The sequence below is a fragment of the Olea europaea genome, chromosome 17 (assembly GCF_002742605.1).
Source record: "Olea europaea var. sylvestris chromosome 17, O_europaea_v1, whole genome shotgun sequence".
NCBI classification, from domain to species: Eukaryota; Viridiplantae; Streptophyta; class Magnoliopsida; order Lamiales; family Oleaceae; genus Olea; species Olea europaea.
In genome coordinates, this window is record NC_036253.1 from 4615393 (window position 1) to 4636134 (window position 20742).

Genomic DNA, 20742 nt, shown 5'->3' on the forward strand with positions numbered 1-20742 from the left:
ATAACTGGTTCAGAAGATGGCACAGCTCGAATATGGGGTAATCTATTTTATGGCAATAACGTGAAACCAACAATATTTTTACAGATTGAACATCGTGCATGTTGGTTGTGGTTTCCTCTTCTAATTTGCCGAGTTGTCTTGTTGGGTGGTCACCCTCATCTTCGCTATCCTTTCATTGCACTTGACTGTATTGTATGATCTACAGACTGCAGAAGTGGGAATTGTATCCAAGTAATTGATCCAGGAAAGGATAAGACCTCAAAAGAATCTGTTCAATGTGTCAGTTGCATTGCTCTTGATTCAAGCGAGAGCTGGTTGGTAAGTTGACCATACAATGAAGATGTTATGCTGTATCTGATTATTTATATTGTAACTAGTTTTTTTTCTCTTGCATGGTTATATATGTCTGTTGTTTAAGTTATTTTTCCTTTATGCATCAGTGAATCTACTGTCCATATAGCTTATCTTCACTCATTTTTTGATACTTTGCTGAAAAGGAAATTCAGTTTCAACCTGAACATTTGTCTTCATGGAGGAAAAAAATAAAGAACAGTTGTCTTCATAGACGTGGGCAAAAGTACAACTGACATCCATGTCCTCTTTTATTGATGCATCAATTCCATGGAGTCTTTGTAGTTAAGTTAAGAATGGGCTGATTTTGATTTAACCTTATGAGTTTTGACGTAAATGTCAATGACTCCTCTGGAAGAACATGAAAATACGAGCTATCAACCCCCCACACCCCAGACTCCTGTTACAGTTTGTTGATGGTGTTCAAATGTTAGCTAAGTTGACCTGCATTATCAGACGAGTTGTTTGTCCTTATACAACTATTGCTATGAACTTCATTCTCAAATTTTCTTTCACAACTGATTGGAGATTACCAAGATGACTTCATTAAAATATCATATTCTATGATATGGATATTGAACGTAAACATATAACAGAATTCTATTATTATTAAAATATAAAATGAAAACAAATTAATTAAAACAACCCCCCACCCCGCAAAAAAAATAAAAAAAATAAAAATCAGAATACAAAACCCCCTGGAAATGAAGGGGAAATATGAATGAGACGGTGATGGAAAGGAAGCTAGTTGGAACTAAATAGGGTAATTTGCACCTGAGGTCTCAAACCTTTGGAGGTTGTAAAAATTGGGTCCCGAACCTTTTATTTTAGTGCACTCAACTTTCAAACATTTGCTCTTGAAATCCTTTGAAACCAATGATTGACCATTAAAAGGTCAAATATTGAGTAAAATAATCATTTTACCCATATTTGACTTAAAACAAATGAATAAAGAAAGTAAAGGGACAAAAGAACAATACAAAGAATAAAGAAAACAAAGAAAAAACATAAAAGAAAAGAAAAAGTAAAAATTGTACCCCCTCAATCATCTCAACCCCAAACCCAAAGATGGCTAAAACTAGGGGGAAATTCCCTTGGTTTTTTCATCAAAGATTTATGTATATAAATCAAATTGGAAAGGCAAGATATATATATTTATACATTTGCATATCATTCTATTTGAATGTACAAACTGAAAAAGGCAAAAAATTTGTCGTTCTTCTACTATGGAAATTTTATACTTAACTTCTCTGAGATTTCCTTTCTTGGTTGAAAACCAAAGAGGAAAGCTTCATTTCTCCTTTTCATGATCTTGGCTGTTGACTTGAGAAGCAGTATCATGGAAAATACTGGGGGGTTTTCCCTTTAGTTTCACCACAGACCGCTGGCAAAACCAAGGGAAAAATCCCCTGGTTGTAGATGGACCAGGGGATTTCCCTTTGATTTTTGCCATTGCCTCCGGCAACAAAACTGGGGGGAAATACCCTTGGTTACATGGGGAGGGGTGGTATTGGGATTGGGTTGAGTCGTGGTGTGGTTGGGGTGTGTTTCAGTTTTTATTTTTTCTTTTCTTTTCTTTATTCTTTATTGTTTTCTTCATTTTTTTTATTTATTAATTTGTTTTAAGTCAAGCTATAGGTATAATGCTCATTTTACTCGGTATTGAACTTCTAATGGTGAAACTAACGATTTCTGCCATAAAAGGATTTCAGGCGCAGGCGTTTGAAAGGTTTGGGACCTAGGGTACTGGAAATCAAAGGTTCGGGATTCTATTGTCACAAACTTCAAAGATTCGAGATTCCTGGTGCAACTTACCCAACTAAAAAAAATCAATATGAAAGCAACATTAGAATATGTTAATTCAATGTTAACAGGAGAATGAAAAATAGATTATTAAGTAAAAGAAAGACCCCAAAAAAATGTAAAAAAGAATAATGGGAAAAATAAATAAAAAGAAAGAGTAAACAAGAAACTCAAAGAATTGGGGAAAATTCAAAGTTAAATTAACTGCTATACCAAATATCCTCCAAGTGAACAGGACACCTTTACCAAAAGCAAACCTCAGCATCGTGAGGTCCACTAGCACAGCCTCCAGCCTTTGTGACTCCTCACCCCCATCAATCCCCATGCAGCGAACAGCCTCCATTGTGACAGCATTAGCTATGCACTATGCATGAATGCAAACAAGCATACTGCTTTCTGCCTCACGTACTAATTAATACTTTTGTGATTAAATTGTGTAAAAGGGGTTCATAAGCACATACGTGCGCTGTAGCACATGCAGTAACATTAACATACATTTTTGATGATCTGAATTTATATTATATTTTAATTTCATAGGTTTGTGGAAAGGGCCCATCTTTATCACTATGGAATCTTCCAGTTAATGAATGTATTTCAAGGATCAGAACGAATTCATCAATCCAAGACGTCGTATTTGATGAGAATGAAGTAAGTTCTTTCATTTCCTTAAACTTTTTGCATCAGCTGCTCAAGTGTTACAATCAGTTGTTTAAAGAATAATGTGTGAGGGTTGAATTGATTCTCTCCCCTTTCCTCTTTTCATTGTTGGTTTTAAAGCGATGAACTTTGTAAAAGCACAGAAATGATACATAAACTACAAACTTATTGTAGTGTTAATGATAGAGAAAGTCAATTGACTTTTGAATTTGGACTGCTTTCAATTGTTGACATATTCTTTGTAAATGAGCCAGATATTTTATTTTTGGCACACTTGCACTTCGTTTCGACTTCCTTTTGTCTCTGGTATGGAATAGGAACTTGGATTCTCTGGGAGTCCATTCCTAAATTTTTATGCATTCCATCTGCTTTTCATTTCTTTATTTCTTAGCACTTGCCTTGTTCATTTTAAAAGGTTTTTGTTATGCCCTCAGATTTTGGCTGTTGGGGCAGCACCATTGCTTACTCGATTTGACATGAAAGGAGATATTCGATCACAGATAAATTGTGCTCCTCAATCAGTGTTTTCCGTTTCTTTGCATCCTTCTGGGGTATGTTTTTACTTCAGTACTATATTTCCTCCTTTCCCAAGCTTTTGATTTTAGTCGGCTGATTAAAATATCAGCATTTTATGCTACATGGCCCCTGGAGCCAATTGAAACCATTATCTTATAAGTAATATAAAATGTTGGTGGCTGTCATTTCATGTGCATGAATAACTACCTGTTATTGGTTTCGACTGTTAGAAGATTGAATTATGAGTATTGCGAGAATTAGAGAGAGATGAGTTCTGGCAGTAAACTAAATTCTGAAGGACTTATTTTGACGACATATAGAAACTAGATACTTAGTACTAAAACACCATCCCTTCGGCCCTGCCCTGCCCTGCCCTGCCGCAATCTACAAAAGAGAAGAAAATAAAAGGAAAATGGCAATAGGCTAAACAAGAACACAAAAGTAAATAATTATTGCTGAATTTATGTACTCTATGCGTCGGACTCTGGTAAAACGTATGATGCAGATCCATTTTGTTTTGTTGTTTCAGGTTATAGCTTCTCGTTTACTGTATTCATATGAGCAAAACTAGAATTACTTGCAGTTTCAAGCTGTACTTGTTGACGTAGGAGAATTAAGTGAATTTGACGGTTTTCCCTTCCAGGTTACAGCCGTGTCTGGTTATGGAGGACTTGTAGATATTATATCTCAGTTTGGAAGCCACTTGTGTACATTCCGTGGCAAAAGCCTATAGGCGGAGTCTCATTGAGTTGGGGGTTACATGCATAGACAAGCAAGTGAAGACCTGAAAAAGTGAGAGTTTCAAGTCAACAGTTGTTTGTCTTTTTATTTGATCTTATCTGATATTGCTCGATGAAACTTTTGTACTGCTTAATGCAACACGAAACAAGCGGGGCGATTAGATTAAAGTAATTGCACGAATGCTACTTTACAGGATAATTCAATATAAAAAATTTATATTGAACATTAAATGTGCTTGGAACAGTCACTGGACTCTCATCTTTTCTCATTGTCACTCCGTCTTAGGGATGGCTATGGGCACTTGGCCTGTCAGGGATTTATGTTCCCCGCCCTGATCTCCCACTTAAGGGTGGAGAGGGGCAACTCCCGTCCCGTTTATATATTTTTTATTTTCTTCCAGTAATTTCTATGATAATTTGGGAATTTGGGTAATCTATTCGGGTTTGAGCATAAAATAATTTGTTCGTTGAGGAGGATATCTCATCACCCCTTTGTTGCAAGTATACACGAGTGTGGTTCGAGGTTGCACCTTACATTTCTAAATGTTTAAATTGTGCATAGTTAGATTGCAGTTTTTGATAGTGTAAATGATTATCTTTCATTCCACAACACAACTTCGTAGATTACTCAACTATACGCGAGTTCAAGTACTCTATTGCCATCCGTTAAATTAACGTCAATTGTTAGTGGTATAATTTAGTGTTACGCATTAAATTCAAGTAAACGGGTATTTAACAAAAGAAAAATATTCATATTGAGATAAGTGTCAATGTCTATAAAGAAAGGGGAAATTACCTAAAATCATATATATAAAGACTAAAATTCATAAACAAGATGGATTAATTATAATTTCAAAAATTAGGCGGTAATTAAATTTTAGTAAACTAATTAATAAAAATTTAATATAATAATAATATATCATTCAAATTCAGTGTTTTAAAAAGCATAAAGCTTGATTGGGCGTGATGTTGGAGCTTCAAGTTTTACGAGCTAAAGCAAGCTTAGGCAAGATTTAGGTGTAAAAAAGCTTTTTCTTATTTATAATGTCATTTTGAAAATTATTTAATAATTAAAATAATACATATTAAACATGTGATATTATAAAATATAACATTTACTTAGTAATTCCTAAAATTAGTCAATTATAAAATTTTCAAGCTTTTGAAATGCAAAAATTAAAATATTTTTCATAGTTTCCATCTTCAACTAAACAAGTCTAACTTGATAGATTTATAGGAAATTAATACATGTTTTTTTTTAAGTTTGTAATAATATGAGTTTCAAGATCATAATTAGATAATGTATATAGCATCAAAAACTGAATCTTATTTAACTATTTGATAAAGTTATTTTTAACTTTTGTACAGATAAAATCTTTTAAAAGGTTGAAATTAAAGTCAAATGAAAAGGATTTTTTTTAAAAAATAATAATAATAAGTTGAAGTCAAATAAAAAACTTAAAAAAAAAAAAAACTAATAAAACACGTTTACAGAAAACAAAAGAAATGTAGAAAAAAATTTGACCATTTAGAAATTGGAAAACAATGCGTATAGACTCAAAGCGAGGCGTTTTGCCCAAACTTCAAGTCTAGGCACTTTTAAGGACTAAAAAAGAAACTTTTTATTATATAAAGGATTGATTGTTAAATTTTTCCAAGGATATTTTGGGTAGTTTCAAATTTCTAAAAAAGTCAAAGGTCATTTTGGAAAAGGTTATATACTATTTGGGTCATTTTCATGTATATCCCCACCCTCTCTATATTAGGCGTCGTTGCATCGGCAGTTCAAAACCACCCCGCCCAATAGCGCACCCTATCCATATCTCGGCACTGTTGCAAGACCACCGCTCTGTATTCCACTACTGTTGCACGCGGTGAGGCACTGCTGCGAGTTCTCTCTACTTCTTCTTTCTGTCGGAAGATCAAGTAGCCATAATCGCCCATTGCATAATTGCGTAGTGAGTGTCGTGCGTCGTCCCTGAGCCCAGCTGCGGCGTGCAGGCGAATGGGCTCTGCTTACCTGGTGTGGTGTGGTGAAAGGGCTAACGAAAGGTTGAAAGGGCACGAAGCAACGGTGGTATGGTATGGTGTTGTGTTGGTCGTGGTTTTTGATAATCTGCTGATTTGATTGGCGATGAAGGTGGTTGTTGACGAGAGGGAGTGGTTGCTGGAGTAGGGTTTTGCGAGCGACGTAAGTTTCGATGCAAAGGCTCTAGGAATTATTTTTTTTTTAATTTTTCCACGAGTGGGGGTGTAATCTTGAAATAAATTTCAAATTTCAAAGTTTATTTATTTATCATTCTTATTTTTTTTATAGATGTGTAAGGTAGGGTGGGTCCGTGGGATATCATTAATTTGGTGGGAATGGATGGGGTGGAATAGGGATACTATTAATTGGTGGGATAATTAATTTCAATTAATTATATATATTATTTATTGAAATTAGCACTTGAATTTTGAAATAATTTGACATATTTGTTAATTTTGAAATGTAATTCTTAAATATAAGAGATAAAAGAGTTATATATTCTTCCCAATAATTTTATGTTTAAATCGAAAATTTTTCTTATTTTTTAATTGCACACTCTAAAAAAAAAAAAATACTATTTCAAAATATATCACCCTACCCTAGAAAATGGGGCTCAATTATTTTATGTTAAGTTAAGCCCAACTACATAAATTGTATCATGTCTGTGGAGGGGTAATTAGCATAAAATGTCCTTACTTTTCGATATTTTTGTGGAAACTGTTCATACCTTTCGTTTTTTGGCAGATTACACCTTCACCTTTACCTTTTTTTTGAACAAACCTTCCTTCTGTTAACTCTCCATTAAAATGCTCCGTTAAATCAAAAGGTAATTAGCACAAAAGGTCCATACCTTTCAATGTTATTGTGCAAAACGTCCATACCTTTCATTTTTAGCATTTTCACCCATACCTTTCACCTTTCTTTGGGCAAAAGGTCATTTTCATCCATTTTTTTATAAAATGACGATTTTACCCTCCTATTCAAATAAAACAAAAAGAAAAGAAAAGAAAAATAAATAATTAATTACAATCATAGTCCTAAATCTTTCAAAACATTATGGATAAATCCTAAATTCTCCACTACCTCCATTTTCACAACCCCACCAAGCCACCACATATAGATCTATATAGCACCACCTTTCGGCCACAACACCTATTGGACTCCACCACCACCAGCCTCACCTTACTCTCCCCAATATCATCCTCCATAGTATTGGTCACCAATCTGTCCGAAACAACCACATTTACGATGGTGGAGTCTGGTGGGCATGGTGACCGAAATGTGGTGTTATGTGGATTTATAGTTGGCAGCTTGATATGTTGTGAAAGTGGTGGTGGTTGAGAATTTATGATTTCTTTGTAATTTTTTAAAAATTTAAGGATTATGGTAGCAGTTGATAATTCATCTTTTCTTTTTGTTTTATTTGAATAGGAGGGTAAAATCGTCATTTTATGAAAAAAAATGGATAAGAAGGACATTTTTCTTAATGAAAGGTGAAAGGTAGGGGTGAAAATGCTAAAAAATGAAAGGTATGGATGTTTTGCACAATAACATTGAAATGTAGGAACCTTTTGTGCTAATTATGCCAAAAAATGAAAGGTAAAGACGTTTTACACAATAATATTGAAAGGTATGGACTTTTTGTGCTAATTAACTTTTGATTTAACGGAACATTTTAACGGAGAGTTGATAGAAGGACGTTTTGCGAAAAAAAAGGTGAAGGTGAGGGTGTAATATGACAAAAAATGAAAGATAGGGAGATTTTCTACAAAAATATCAAAAGATAGGGACGTTTTGTACTAATTATCCTTTGTGGAGTTAATTATCCAAATGATCAATGAATTTTGTAAAAGATTTTTACAGGGTTATTGAACTTTAAAAATCATCTAATTTATTACTGAACTTTGCAAAAGATTTTCACGAGATTATTGAACTTTAAAAATCACCTAAATTATCACTGAACTTTGCAAAAAGATTTCCTAGTGATCCCGTGAAATTTTTTTACAAAGTTCAATGACCATTTGGATAATTCACTCAATGTTTGTGTGCTTTTTGTAAACAATTTAAATTATAAAAAAAATAAAAATAAAAACAAGTGATGAATAAGTGAGTGGAGTTAAAGGAATTTGACGAGTTATAAACAATAGTCAAACAGCCACTTTCGGGAAGAAATATAAATATTTTGATTTGTAAATAAAGAAAATAAACTGTATAAATATGGGAATAGTATGCGGTAATTTTAAAAATAGTATTGTCAAAGAAGGAAAATTTCACTTTGACTCGTTCAATTCTTAAAATTATGACAATGACCTATTGAATGTTAAAAGACAAAGATATCCTTAAGTGTATTATGCAATTATAAAAGAAGATTTTGTTTAAAAGATATTATTACCCTTTTGTTAACAAATAAAAGCCAAACACTTCCCACTTAAAATATCAAAATCAGCAAACTTCTCATACCTGTTCACTCCAACACAGATAAAAACGATTTTATCTTTCATCTGCTTCAACCTCAAGATTTGAAAAATTCATCGAACGTGGTAGCTGGAATTTTTTTTATATCAATCTCATCAAATCAGTAAGTTTATAATAAGTACATTTAATTTTGTTTTCGTTAAATTATTTTACGTTTGCATAGATAAAATTTATTTCGACATATAATGTTAATTTAGATAGTTTTATTAATAGATCTCTAAAAAATTTTAAGCCTTTGACCAGAAAAATTCATCCGTATTAATACAGAAAAATTAATCTGCAAAAGTTTGATGTGTATATTCTGCCGGATAGCGAATTTGAACTGTCGACTGTCCAATTAACAGTTGAAAAAACCCGACTGGACAGCCGGAATATTTAACAGCCAACTGGACAGTCGGATGGACGGTCAGCAGGAAGAGCCGAGCCGACTGTCCAGTCGACTTGAACAACCGGCTGGAACAACCGACTATTTTACGAAACAGCCGGCTTGAATATTTTTTTCTATTTCGTTCGATATTTTCTTGCAATTTAAAATTCTTTTTGTCGTACAGATATGGTTATAGTCTCAATTTGTTACTTTGGCGATTTTGAATTGGACGAAAGAGATTGATAGGTATGAAAATGGACGAGCGATAAACGTGGTGGTATTCCAATTTCCATAACAGAAACAACAACATATGTAGAACTCTATAATCTTTTACAGAATAAGCTAAATGTCGATCTCTCTCAGTATGACATGGAATTGAAATTTAAATTCAGCGATAAGGAAGTTTCGAGTCCACCTATGGCGATCTCTTCTGATGTTGAAGTGGATTATTTGTTTGAAATGAACAATAGACACTCGACTCTTGTTTGCGTGACTTTAGTGAGGAAGGTTGTCGTCGAAGGTGAACAAGTAGACTCAGATGGAGGGGATAACAATGCTAATGATTTTTGGGATACGATTCAGATAGCTCGTGAAGATGATACGGTTATTCCATAGACAGTTACTCACAGATTTTCGTCCGTGGTTTATGACAATGAGTGTGAAAATGCAAATACTTTTACAGACAAGGATTTGATCGCTTTATCCTGACAGAGACATGAGCGGGGTGGGACCTTAGGGGCTAAATCGAGTGCACCGTCCTCTAACTCCTCCCATGTGGTTCCCGATAGTGAGGATTTGTATGTCGAGCAACTGTTTGAAACGAAAAAAGATTTGTAGAAAGCTGTGCATCTAATTGCACTGAAATTCAACTTTGAGTTCAAAGTGAAAAAATCGAACAAGTTGTTGTTGACAATTGTCCGTGCAGACGACAATTGCTGTTAGCGTTTGCGAGGGACGAAGATGAACACGAATGAGTGCTTTGTAATTCGCAAGTACATACGGGAACATACTTGTGAAGTGGGATTACGTCAAAATGATCATAGGTAAGCCTGAGCTTGATTTATTAGTCAACAGATAATGCACAAGTATCAGGATCCTCATACGATCTACAGATTATCGGACATCATTAACGACGTCTGTCAAGAGTACGGAGTAGTCTTGAGCTACCAGAAGGTCTGGAAGGCCAAGGAATGTGCGTTTGAGGATTTAATGGGCTCTGCAGAGGAAAGCTATACTAAATTGGCCAGGTATTGCCATAACATGGAGAAAACTAATCCTGACTCGGAATTTGTTATAGAGACGGAGGGTGAGAATTATTTCAAATTCTTCTTCATGGCTCTTTGACAATACATTCGGGGATTTCGAAATGCAATGTGACCCCTAATTCTAGTTGATGGTACAACACTGAAATCTAAATATCAAGGTAAGTTGATTATTGTTACACGTCAAGATGCCAACATCCAAATTTACCCTCTTGCGTTTGGCATAGTCGATAGTGAGAATGACCTGTAGATGCGATGATTCTTCACAAAGTTAAGGGAAGCAATCGGAGAAGTCGAGAACCTTGCATTTGTAACAGATCGGGGACAACCTTTAATAAATGGTATCGCTGAAATTTTTCCAGATGCACATCATGGGTATTGCATGTACCATATTTAAGACAATTTGAAGACTAGGTATTGAGACAAAGATATCGTTTCATTGTTCAGAAGAGCGGCTGAAGCCTATAGTGTTGAAGAGTGTAATAAATTCATGGTTGAAATATGAAGTAAATCATTCGATGTATGAGATTATCTAACGAAAATGAGGATTGAACCTTGGGCGCACTCATTTTTTCCAGGACGTCGATACAACATGATTATGTCAAACAACGCGGAGTCTTTCAATACATTATTCAAGAAGAATCGAGAGTTACCCATTCTTGCACTGATTGAGAATATCCGTACCAAGCTATAGCAGTGGTTTCACGATCAACGTGCTGAATCACAGAATTGCACAAACGTGCTAGCCCGGGCGTAAGAGGAAAGACTATTCAAAACTGCAGAACTTGCGAGACAGTTGAATGTCGAACCACTAGACGAGTCACGCTTCTCAGTGGAATGTGCACGTAATACGGCATACATAGTGTATTTGACTGATAACACATGCAGTTGTAAAAAAATTCAGTTGGAAACTTTTTTGTGTGAGCATACAGTCGCGGTTGCTATGTATCGAGGATTTGCAGCTAGAACATTGTCCTCTCATTATTACACGACTGATTATTAGAGAACTGCGTAAGTCGAGACAATATTTCCTCTGCCTAATGAAGCTAAGTGGGAAGTCCCCAACCATATTCGCCCACTCAATATATTGTTGCCACCTCTCATCGAACTGCGTGGTCCTGGACGTTCAAGTACGTCTAGAATATCATCTACCAGAGAATTCTTTCGATCGCGTAGGTAATGTTGTCCATTTGAATTAACAAATTAATTGTCGTCCTAGTTAATAATCATTTCATAAATACAACAAATCAATATTTACAGTGTTTACAATTATTTCGTAATTACAAAAAATTACAACTAATAATTACAATAAATCTATGGATCACCATTAAAATAGAATAAACCAACTTATTCTGCCAACTCTGTATCCAGGATTGGTTGATTCCATCAACTTTATGTGCTATACTCAGAAATTCATTGTACTTTATTGCAAAAATGGCACAATTGCCCCTGCAAATGAACAAAAATGAGCTCGATCAGTACCGTGCAGTAAAAAAAATTAAGTATTAAATTTAAGAAAATTTAGAATCACTTACGATATTGTCTGCCTTGCTGTGGTCGTATCCCGCACGATGACTAATCTGTCTTTTACAGTCAATTCCGCCTGTCTAGCCATCATAGGGACAAAATAGCAATGGACTCCAGATTTTGTTCGGGCTAACCCCGTGTCAGACATGAATGATCAGGGTTGTACACGTATATAATAAACTTAGCGAACACAAAAACATCTATCCTATCGATCACCCCCGTCTTCACCTCCATCAACCCATCGTCTGCCTGCCATATCACCTCGAAGTGTTGTCACCTCATCATGAAGGTCCCCTAAATGCTTACGCAACACTCTAACATCATCAGCTATATCCTCGACCCTCCTTAGCAACTGACGTCCCAGATTGTCGACCCGTTCCACCATATCTCGACACAGCGCACCAACTTCCTATGATATAACTCCTATTAGCTCTCGACGTAGCGCGCCAACCTCCCCTGATATAACTCCTCCCAGCTCTCGACGTAGCGCACCAAACTCCCTGATATAACTCCTGTCAGCTCTCAATGCAGCGCGTCGACCTCGTGCACCATAAATCCAGTCAGGCGATGGTACAGATCATCAGAATAATCACCCCGAGGGAGAGGAAGTGATGCCGATGGCGGAGTTGATGCCCTGAGCGAAGGTGATGTCGTCGGTGGAGGTGATACCCCATCAACTGGCTCACGATTCTGCACAAACTTGCAAATTATTAACTTATTCAATAATTGCTAACTCATACAAAATATTAATCAATAATTCACTTATCCAGCCTCGATCGGGGATCGAATCAGACATCTAGTTGTCTTGAGCGTACGGAACCGCTACTTCACGCATGACATATTGACATTTTAAAAAGATAAAAATCATGTAATGTCAAACTATATACAATATAAATCATAAATTTATAATACTCACATGAGGTTCATCAAGGAGAGCCGATAATTGTTTACCTGTGGGACATCGCTTTGCTCGAGATGCTCGCCAATGGTGCATCCGAGGGCAGCGTGTCTCCTCTCACTACGCAAAGCGGGTACCAAATATGGGGATGATTTCATACGCCCAAACCTGCAACACATAAATTAGTACATACAAATTCAATAGAAAAAATATTTTCACATTGATTGCGTTAATTATTTACCTACAGCGCCAAGGGGAATCCGTACGCGTTGTACTTATACATGAGCCCCTTGGACGGTGTTCTCGAAACATCGAAACATCCGTACTTCAGTCGTGGACGGTGTTCTCGAAACATCGGCGGCCCCACGGATAGCTGTTGAAGCGATCTATGTCGTCGACGATCTCGAAGTGGAAGAGGTCGATCGCAGTCTTCTTACGGTGACACTGCATCATGCTCTCAATGATGTAGACCAGACCTAACTTCAATCTGTCCAATATCTCGCCACACCTCCTGATCGCGTCCATCAGCTGAAGCAAAACCACCACCCCCTGTCCTTGGAAGTAAGTGTCCTGCAACTTATTTATTCTCCGAGTCCCGTCGCTAGCTGCCTCATCACCTGTAATCTTCATTCCAGTCAGCAGGGCAAACTCGAACATGGAAAAGCTAGCGACTCTGCCCTCGAGGTCGTAGTGGAGGGCATCGTCGTCAACTGGACTCAGCAACCGACATAAAAGAGCATCGATCATCTAATACTGCAACTCTCTCATAGGGTATAGAGGCCACAGAAAGGACTGACGCAGCATATCTGCATGCTGGTCATCCAGCAGCTCTAGGACCTAGGTAAAGCTGTCAAAGTTACTGTTCCAGTAACTTTGCCTGACATCTGTCTCAACTCTGCATCCAGATCATAATCCATTCTACAAAAATTAAAACAGAATATTAAAACATTGTACATGAAATAATGGAATGAAGCATAATAATCCAAAATTAAGTGAACCAAATTTTTAATCGTATTATCGAAATTAATAATTACCACAAAAATTAAAATTAAAATAACAAAATAACAAAATAAAATGGAAATTAAAATTACAATTACAATTAAATTTAAAATAAAAAGTTAAAATTAGAATTAAAAAATAGAATTAAAAAAGTAATTTGAAAGTTGATTTTAAAATAACAAATTTCTTCAAATTAAAATTATATAAAATGAAAATTTAAATTTAAAATAAAATTACCATTACAATTAAATTTATAACTAAAATGAAAATTTAAATTTAAAATTAAATAAAAATCTAAAATTAAATTAAAAATAAAAATTTAAAATTAGAATTAAAAATTAATTTTGAAATTAATTTTAAAATATCAAATTTCTTTACATTAAAATTATAATTAAAAGACTGTAAATTTAAAATAAAATTACAATTACAATTAAATTTAACATAAAAATTTGAAATTAGAATTAAAAAAGTAATTTGAAATTTAATTTTAAAATAACAAATTTCTTTAAATTATAATTATAACTAAAATGAAAATTTAAATTTAAAATAAAATAAAAATTTAAAATTTAATTAAAATTAAGAAGTCAAAATTCGGTTTAAATAATTAATTTGAAAATAAATTCTAAATTGACAAATTTCTTTAAATTTAAATTAAAATTAAAATGAAAAATTAAAATTTAATTTCAAATAAAGAGTTAAAATTACAATTAAAAAAATATTTTTAGAATAATAACAAATTCCTTTAAATTTAATAAAGAAAAAAAATATGTGATTAACAATTCAAAATATTTAATGATTTAAATTAATTTAGAGAATTTAATATTACAAAAATAAAAAATAAACCGACTGTGACCGTCTGTTAACAGTCGACGGTTGATAGTCGGCCTACTAACTGCAATCGAAACCAACTCCACTCGTCGGATTCCACCATTTCCAACGAGTTGGAGCATCCCAAACCACAAAAATTGGCCACTACACTTTATCTATACGCAAATTTAGCCTAAATCATACATTTCATACCACAAAAATCATATTCCAACCAATAATTTAACTAAAACTTATCAAAATCCAATAATCTAATTATAATTTCACAAAAAAACTAACCTTTACAACTCTTAATAGTCGGCAACCGAAAGTTCTTTGGTGAGGGAGATGTCTGGATGGTCGACTGTCAGTGAATCTGACTTTTCCTTCCAAACCGTTGAGAGAGAGGGAGAGATGAAGATAGAGGGGTAATTTTGGAAAAATGTCTTTAAATTGTGTTTTGATTTTTTTTCTTAAATCAGTCAAAAGTCAAAGTAAAAATAAGGATGACTCAAATGATCATTTTCACTTATTTCCTCTAATAGTATTTATGTATTTATTATTGAAATCATGTATGTGCTGCACAAACTCTAGATTCTTAAAATACCCAGGTTGCTTCAGCCCCCAACTACCCCCACATCCCCTCTGCCCGCGAGGGAAAATTTCGAGATAGTTTTGTGGGAAATTGAAGGAATTTGGGGTTCTTCCTCCGCAAAATTCATTCCATTTCTCCTCTCCCGCCCCATTCTTCCCTCTCCCTGCCTCAAAAAATTTGTCCCAAACACCTTCTGTAACTAGTCACCCACTCTCTCTCCCTGCGTAAGCGCCACAAGGTAAGTAATTTGTGTACACTGTTTGGCTATTCTGCCTACATGTTTGGTTCGTACACTTCCAATTTTTTGTTTCTAATTATTTGATTCGTCACATTAGTTTTTGGAAATTGAATTATGGGTCGGTGGGTTCGTTTCATTTTAGGGTTTTGTGTGCTTGAGGTTTTTACTGTTTGTATTTGTTGATATATCACTCTAATTTGGTATTTGTGCTATTTGCTGAGCATGTATAATTATAGGGTTTTGAAGGTATTGACTGCTTCGTTTGTTCATTTTTAGGTTTTTATACGTTTGTCGTTTTTAATGTAAATATTTGATGATATATCACTTCGATTTGGTAAATGTACTATTTTCCATACATTTTAGGATTCTTGGATTTTGAAGGTATCTATTCGCGTTTGCTTTTCATGTTTTGAAAATTATTTTCACTGTCTTTTACATTTTTGTCCTCTTTCAGGATTTGTGTGGGGGAAAGCAGAAGCTCGAAATTTTCATGATTCAAAGTTGTTATAGGTGAAGGAACATAAAGAATTGAGTGGTAGGTTAGTGCTGTAATGTGCTTTAACATGATAAGTTTGGAGATGTATTTTTTATATTCACGATAAGTTGTAACCCTGAGGGGTAGCTTAGTGGTCAGGTTTTAGGTTTACTCCCCAACGATCATCAGTTCGAGTCCTGTCAGAGATATTGAGGTGAATACCCGATTGTAAACTTCAGGGTCCCGTGGAATTAGTTGAGGTGCGCGTAAGCTGACCCAGACACCCATGGTCGTAAATAAAAATTAAAAAAAAATAAAAATATAAAAAAAAATAAAAATTCACGGCAAGCTGCAAGAAAAAGTTGTTGTTTAATGTACGGTTTAGTAATTTGATGGAGTCTAAATGTGGTTGCTTTCTTTTTTTGGATTCATTTATGCCGCATGTCGACATAGTTATACATTTTTCCTTCACCCTTTTACTTTGAGACTGAAATATAACTTTACGCACATACTTTATATTTAGAAATGAGGGTGTCCGGAAAGCATACATCCATGTTTGACTCTGTAAATCTTAATAAATTTTGATTAGTACTTCTGCGAAAATGGAATAATCTATGTGATTCTTAATAAGTTTTGGTGTGTACATGTGATAAAATGCAGCTGTTATTTACCTAGACTATTTGGAGAAAAAGTGGATTGATGATAATTTACTCTAAAAATTGATGATGAGATTATGTGCTTTATGAATGAAGTAATTGAAAAAGAATCGACAATGAGGCCATGTTCTTATTTTTAGCGAATTGAATAGTCCCATTGATTCTATCTTTTGGACTGCAAATTACATGGCCAAACAAATTAAAATGATATAGTTGACTTGTAAAAAACTTGAGTGCAGGTTTAAAAGATTTGTATATGCACATCCCATTGTTCTGCATCGTAATCATAGGATATAGAGTTGTGTATTAATGAAGAGCGTAATGAAGTCAGGGCAGAAAACAAAATTTGGTGTAATGAAGGTAAGCCAGCATGTAGCAGATGTTGTGAAAACCCACCCATTTAGGGATCTGATTTCTCTTTTTCTTGGACACACACTCGACATCACATAGGGGAAATGATCTCAATTTGGAAGCTGAGGCTTTGTTCTGGCTCCTTCTACGATCTCTCTCTTCCTAGTTTTCTTTTGGTTACTGTTTAACTGCACATGCCAGTTAAAAGTTCAATGTATTACTACTTTTCCAACAGTCTATGATGAAATTAATGCAATGCATTTTGAAGAAATGAAATCATCTGAAAGAATTGCAACAATGATTTATTCCAAATTGAGATATGTTTTGAAGATGGGCATGAATACGAAGTGACGATTCGCGTTTTTATATGACATTTTCCAACAGCTCGAGACATGCTTCCTTCAAATTCACCCTTAATGCATTAATGAAGTAGTTTTAAATTGCAAGCGAGAAGTTCAGGTAAAACTTTTGTTGAAGCCTGTTGGTGAGAAATGATTTTTAAATTATACATCTCATGAGTATGAACCTGGATTTGTAGAAGTTCGAGACTCTGATACAGAATGAGTGAATTGCTTGGCTTTCTGGTGTCATATGGACTGTTTTATGTTGATGGCCTTTTTTGTTCTATATTGCGGGCCTGTTGTTTTAAGATTCAGATGTTAGGTCCTGGATCATATCATTTATTCAGACAGCCCTGAAGCCTCCATTTTGAAACCCAAGTGCAGTATGCCTTTTGGCGTAAGATGTCGATACAACATCTTTAGAGGCTTCAATGTGGTAACAACTAATTTATTCCACAGGAATTTCTTTTGCTAATAATTTTGCCCAAAGAGTTTTGCTCTTGCCTTCTCTTTATTGCTAAAATACCGTTTCATGCTGACTTTTCTTTTTGAAAAATGAGAAATTGTGACCGTTTAAACTCGAAAGTAACTCCTATAGAAAATATGTTTTAATGTGGTTGCAGATTCTAATTATTTGGATACTTGGTGGGCTCTGGAGGAAAGAACAGAGTTATTTGGTTTGAGTACCAGGAAAAATTTCACTTTTGTTTATTCAATTCTTGAGCTTCAGGACTTTGAGCAGTTGGCTATATTGGCAATGGAGTGCAACAAGGATGAAGCTTTCCGAGCAAAGCAAATTGCTGAGAAGAAGATGGAAAATAATGACTTTGAAGGGGCTCGAAAGATTGCTCTGAAAGCTCAAAATCTTTTCCCTGAACTTGAGAATATAGCTCAGCTACTGACTGTCTGTAATGTTCACTGTTCTGCACAAAACAGGATATTGGGATCTGAAAAGGACTGGTATGGAATCCTTCAAGTTGAAAGGTTAGCTGATGATGCCACCATCAAGAAACAGTACAGAAGACTTGCACTTCTTCTCCATCCCGATAAGAACAAATTTCATGGTGCAGAAGCTGCTTTTAAGCTGATTGGGGAAGCAAATATGGTACTGTCCGACTCTGCAAAGAAGTCTGCATATGACAGTAAGGTTAGAGTTTCAGTTAGAACAGCTCCAGCAAATACATCGCATTGTCAAAACAATAATTCAAATGGTTTTGCTGCTCGTGGTCAGAATAAATATCAGATGAAGCCGCCAAATTCAGTAGCTAGACAGGCAGTTTTCTGGACTTGTTGCCCATTTTGTAGTGGAAGATTTCAGTATCCGAGAGAATATGTGAACAAAGCTTTACGATGTCACAATAATAGCTGCTCAAAAGCCTTCATTGCTTATGACATAGGTGCTCAAGGAATTCACTTGGGATCCAAATGGGCTCAACCAGGTGTTCAAAATGCGTCGTCAAAATCCAGCCAGAGTCAACCTTCTCTTTCTGAACGAAAAGAGGTCCCAGATTTGCGTGCCTTCAAAATGGGTGCAGAAAATACCACTGGATCCTCAGATTCTCATGCAGGATCTCTTGGAGGTGCCACCAGTAGAAAAATTGGGTCAGAATCAGGTCCTCGGGCAGAAATTGCAGCTGAGATTGGTGAGGATTTGAAGGCAAAAGAAAAAGATAGCAGAACTGCCCAATCTTTGAATGTTGGAAAGCCAGGGGGTGCGATGCCCAATGGAGATTCAATGCCTAGAAAATCAAAAAATTTGAAAAACAAAAACAGGAAGAGAGGCAGGAAGGTGGTAATGGAATCTAGTGAGAGTTCTGACACAAGTAACTCTGACTCGGAAGATGTGGTTATTGAGGAAAATTTTGACACCCAGGGGACCAGGATAGATCCTGGTCTTAATGGCTTCCGTCGTCTAAGGAGAGTGGGTCAGCCTAGGCAGAATGTCTTGTGCAGTATAAGTGGCGATGATGACTTTGCTAGCCCTCCCAAGAGATGGCGTGGGGACATATTATCAGGTGATGGTAAAAAGGAGGAAAATACTGTGGATGGTGAAGTTTCAAAACATGGAAATCCAGCTAGTTTTACTACTGATGAAGATAATGTCCAGACAAAAGTAAAAAAAATGGGAACTATTCCTCCTGAAGGAAGCTTCTCGGACAAGAATGCGGAGAGTGAAGAAGTTAAGGTTAAAGGACAACCAGCTGGTATGCAGGGCACAGGTGTTGAACCTATTCATGTCTTAGATGATTCTGATTCTGAATCAGATTCAGATTCTAGTATTGAAGATAAGAAAGTTTACGAGTGTCCTGATCCAGAATTCCATGATTTTGATAAGATTAGAGAAGAAAAATGTTTTTCTGCTGGTCAAATCTGGGCTTGTTACGATACATTAGATTGTATGCCTAGATACTATGCTCAGATAAAAAAGATAATTACTCCTGGATTCAAATTGAGCATCCACTGGTTAGAAGCTAATTCTGAGGGTAAAGAAGCAATTACTTGGGCAAATGTGGAGTTGCCTGTTGGCTGTGGCAAATTTAAGCGTGGGAAGACTGAAGAAGCTTCAGAACTTTGTACGTTCTCTCATAAAGTGCATTTTGAAAAGGGTAGGAGCAGAGGTTCTATTGTCATATATCCTAGAAAAGGAGACATCTGGGCTCTTTTCAAGGACTGGGATATAAAATGGAGTTCAAACCCTGAGAATCATAAGCATTTCAACTATGAAATTGTGGAGGTTATGTCAGATTTTGTTTTTGGTGCCGGAATAAAAGTTGCTTGCTTAGATAAAGTTGAAGGATTTCTGAGCCTATTTCAGCGAACAAGCCAGAGTGAGATTGATTCATTTTTAATACGACCCAGTGAACTGCTTAGGTTCTCCCACCAAATTCCCTTTTTCAAAATGACTGGCAGCGAAAGAAAAGGAGTCCCAGAAGGGTCTTTTGAACTTGATCCCGCTGCATTACTCCTACAAGGCTAAGGGGGACAAGCAGAAACAGGGATGTCTGAAGTCAATGTTGCATGGCCAAAGTTTAGCTTTCCACGATGGCTATTTTCATTTTTCCTTTACCAACTTGATCTGCTTGTGGTTATCGGAAGAAATAGATTTATAGCTTCTGATCTTCCGATAGTTGGAGGCACCTTTCTGCGAGGAGCTTTTTACATAGCTCTAAGACAGTTTTGCAGTTAATTACGTTTCCTTAGCTGCTGAGTAGTTTTTCTTTGCAAGTAATTTCGGCTCGACTCTTACCATAATTTATACAGCAGTACCTTTACTGCTTGTACATCGATTTGTCTTTTTTTTTTTTTCATTCATCATCCATGATACTTTCTTGTGGTATTTATTATTTACCCTGCTTTCTGTCATTCTTTGCTTCTATGCAAGCTAATGATTTATGTCATACTGGTCGTGCTGCACTTAAGAAAGTCAAAACTAACCTGTTTTTTAATTTATAAAATCCCGATAGAAAAAAGAACTGAATTGAACCGAACTTGTCCATGTCCACTACTGCAAGACGGAAACACCACCAGAGATGGTCAAGAGATAAATCAGAACAATGAAAGGGGTGTGTAGCAATTACCAGAGCTTGATGATTCCTTTACTTCTCATTCTCGAAGAATAATGTGTTATATAGCATCCATGTACGTGTGCACACTTGAT

General features: G+C 35.5%; 2 protein-coding genes across 11 annotated transcripts in view; both read left to right on the forward strand.

Annotated features, from left to right (window-relative positions):
* LOC111366113 (THO complex subunit 6) overlaps positions 1-4083 on the forward strand; it is an 8231-nt gene extending 4148 nt beyond the window's left edge. The window contains exons 9-13 of the mRNA XM_022986771.1: positions 1-37; positions 206-318; positions 2692-2802; positions 3246-3362; positions 3971-4083. Of these exons, the coding sequence (XP_022842539.1) occupies positions 1-37; positions 206-318; positions 2692-2802; positions 3246-3362; positions 3971-4060 (468 nt within the window). The 3' untranslated portion in view covers positions 4061-4083. The remainder of the gene's footprint in view (positions 38-205; positions 319-2691; positions 2803-3245; positions 3363-3970) is intronic.
* Positions 4084-15016: 10933 nt separating this feature from the next.
* On the forward strand, positions 15017-20447 carry LOC111366114. 10 transcript variants are annotated; one of them, XM_022986777.1, is made up of 4 exons: positions 15017-15261; positions 15716-15796; positions 17128-17202; positions 17282-20447. In XM_022986777.1, exon 4 carries the CDS (start codon positions 17842-17844, stop codon positions 20059-20061), a length of 2220 nt encoding a protein of 739 aa, XP_022842545.1. In that variant the 5' UTR covers positions 15017-15261; positions 15716-15796; positions 17128-17202; positions 17282-17841; the 3' UTR covers positions 20062-20447. The 10 variants fall into 10 exon arrangements, with proteins under 10 accessions (XP_022842545.1, XP_022842541.1, XP_022842540.1 ...); XM_022986773.1 differs by having other exon boundaries at positions 15716-17520; positions 17708-20447; XM_022986772.1 differs by having other exon boundaries at positions 15716-17202.
* The last annotated feature ends 295 nt before the right edge of the window (positions 20448-20742 follow it).

Bases quoted from the DNA above. Each gene is read 5' to 3' on its own strand.
- LOC111366114 (XM_022986773.1), top strand. From the start codon at position 17,842: ATGGAGTGCAACAAGGATGAAGCTTTCCGAGCAAAGCAAATTGCTGAG.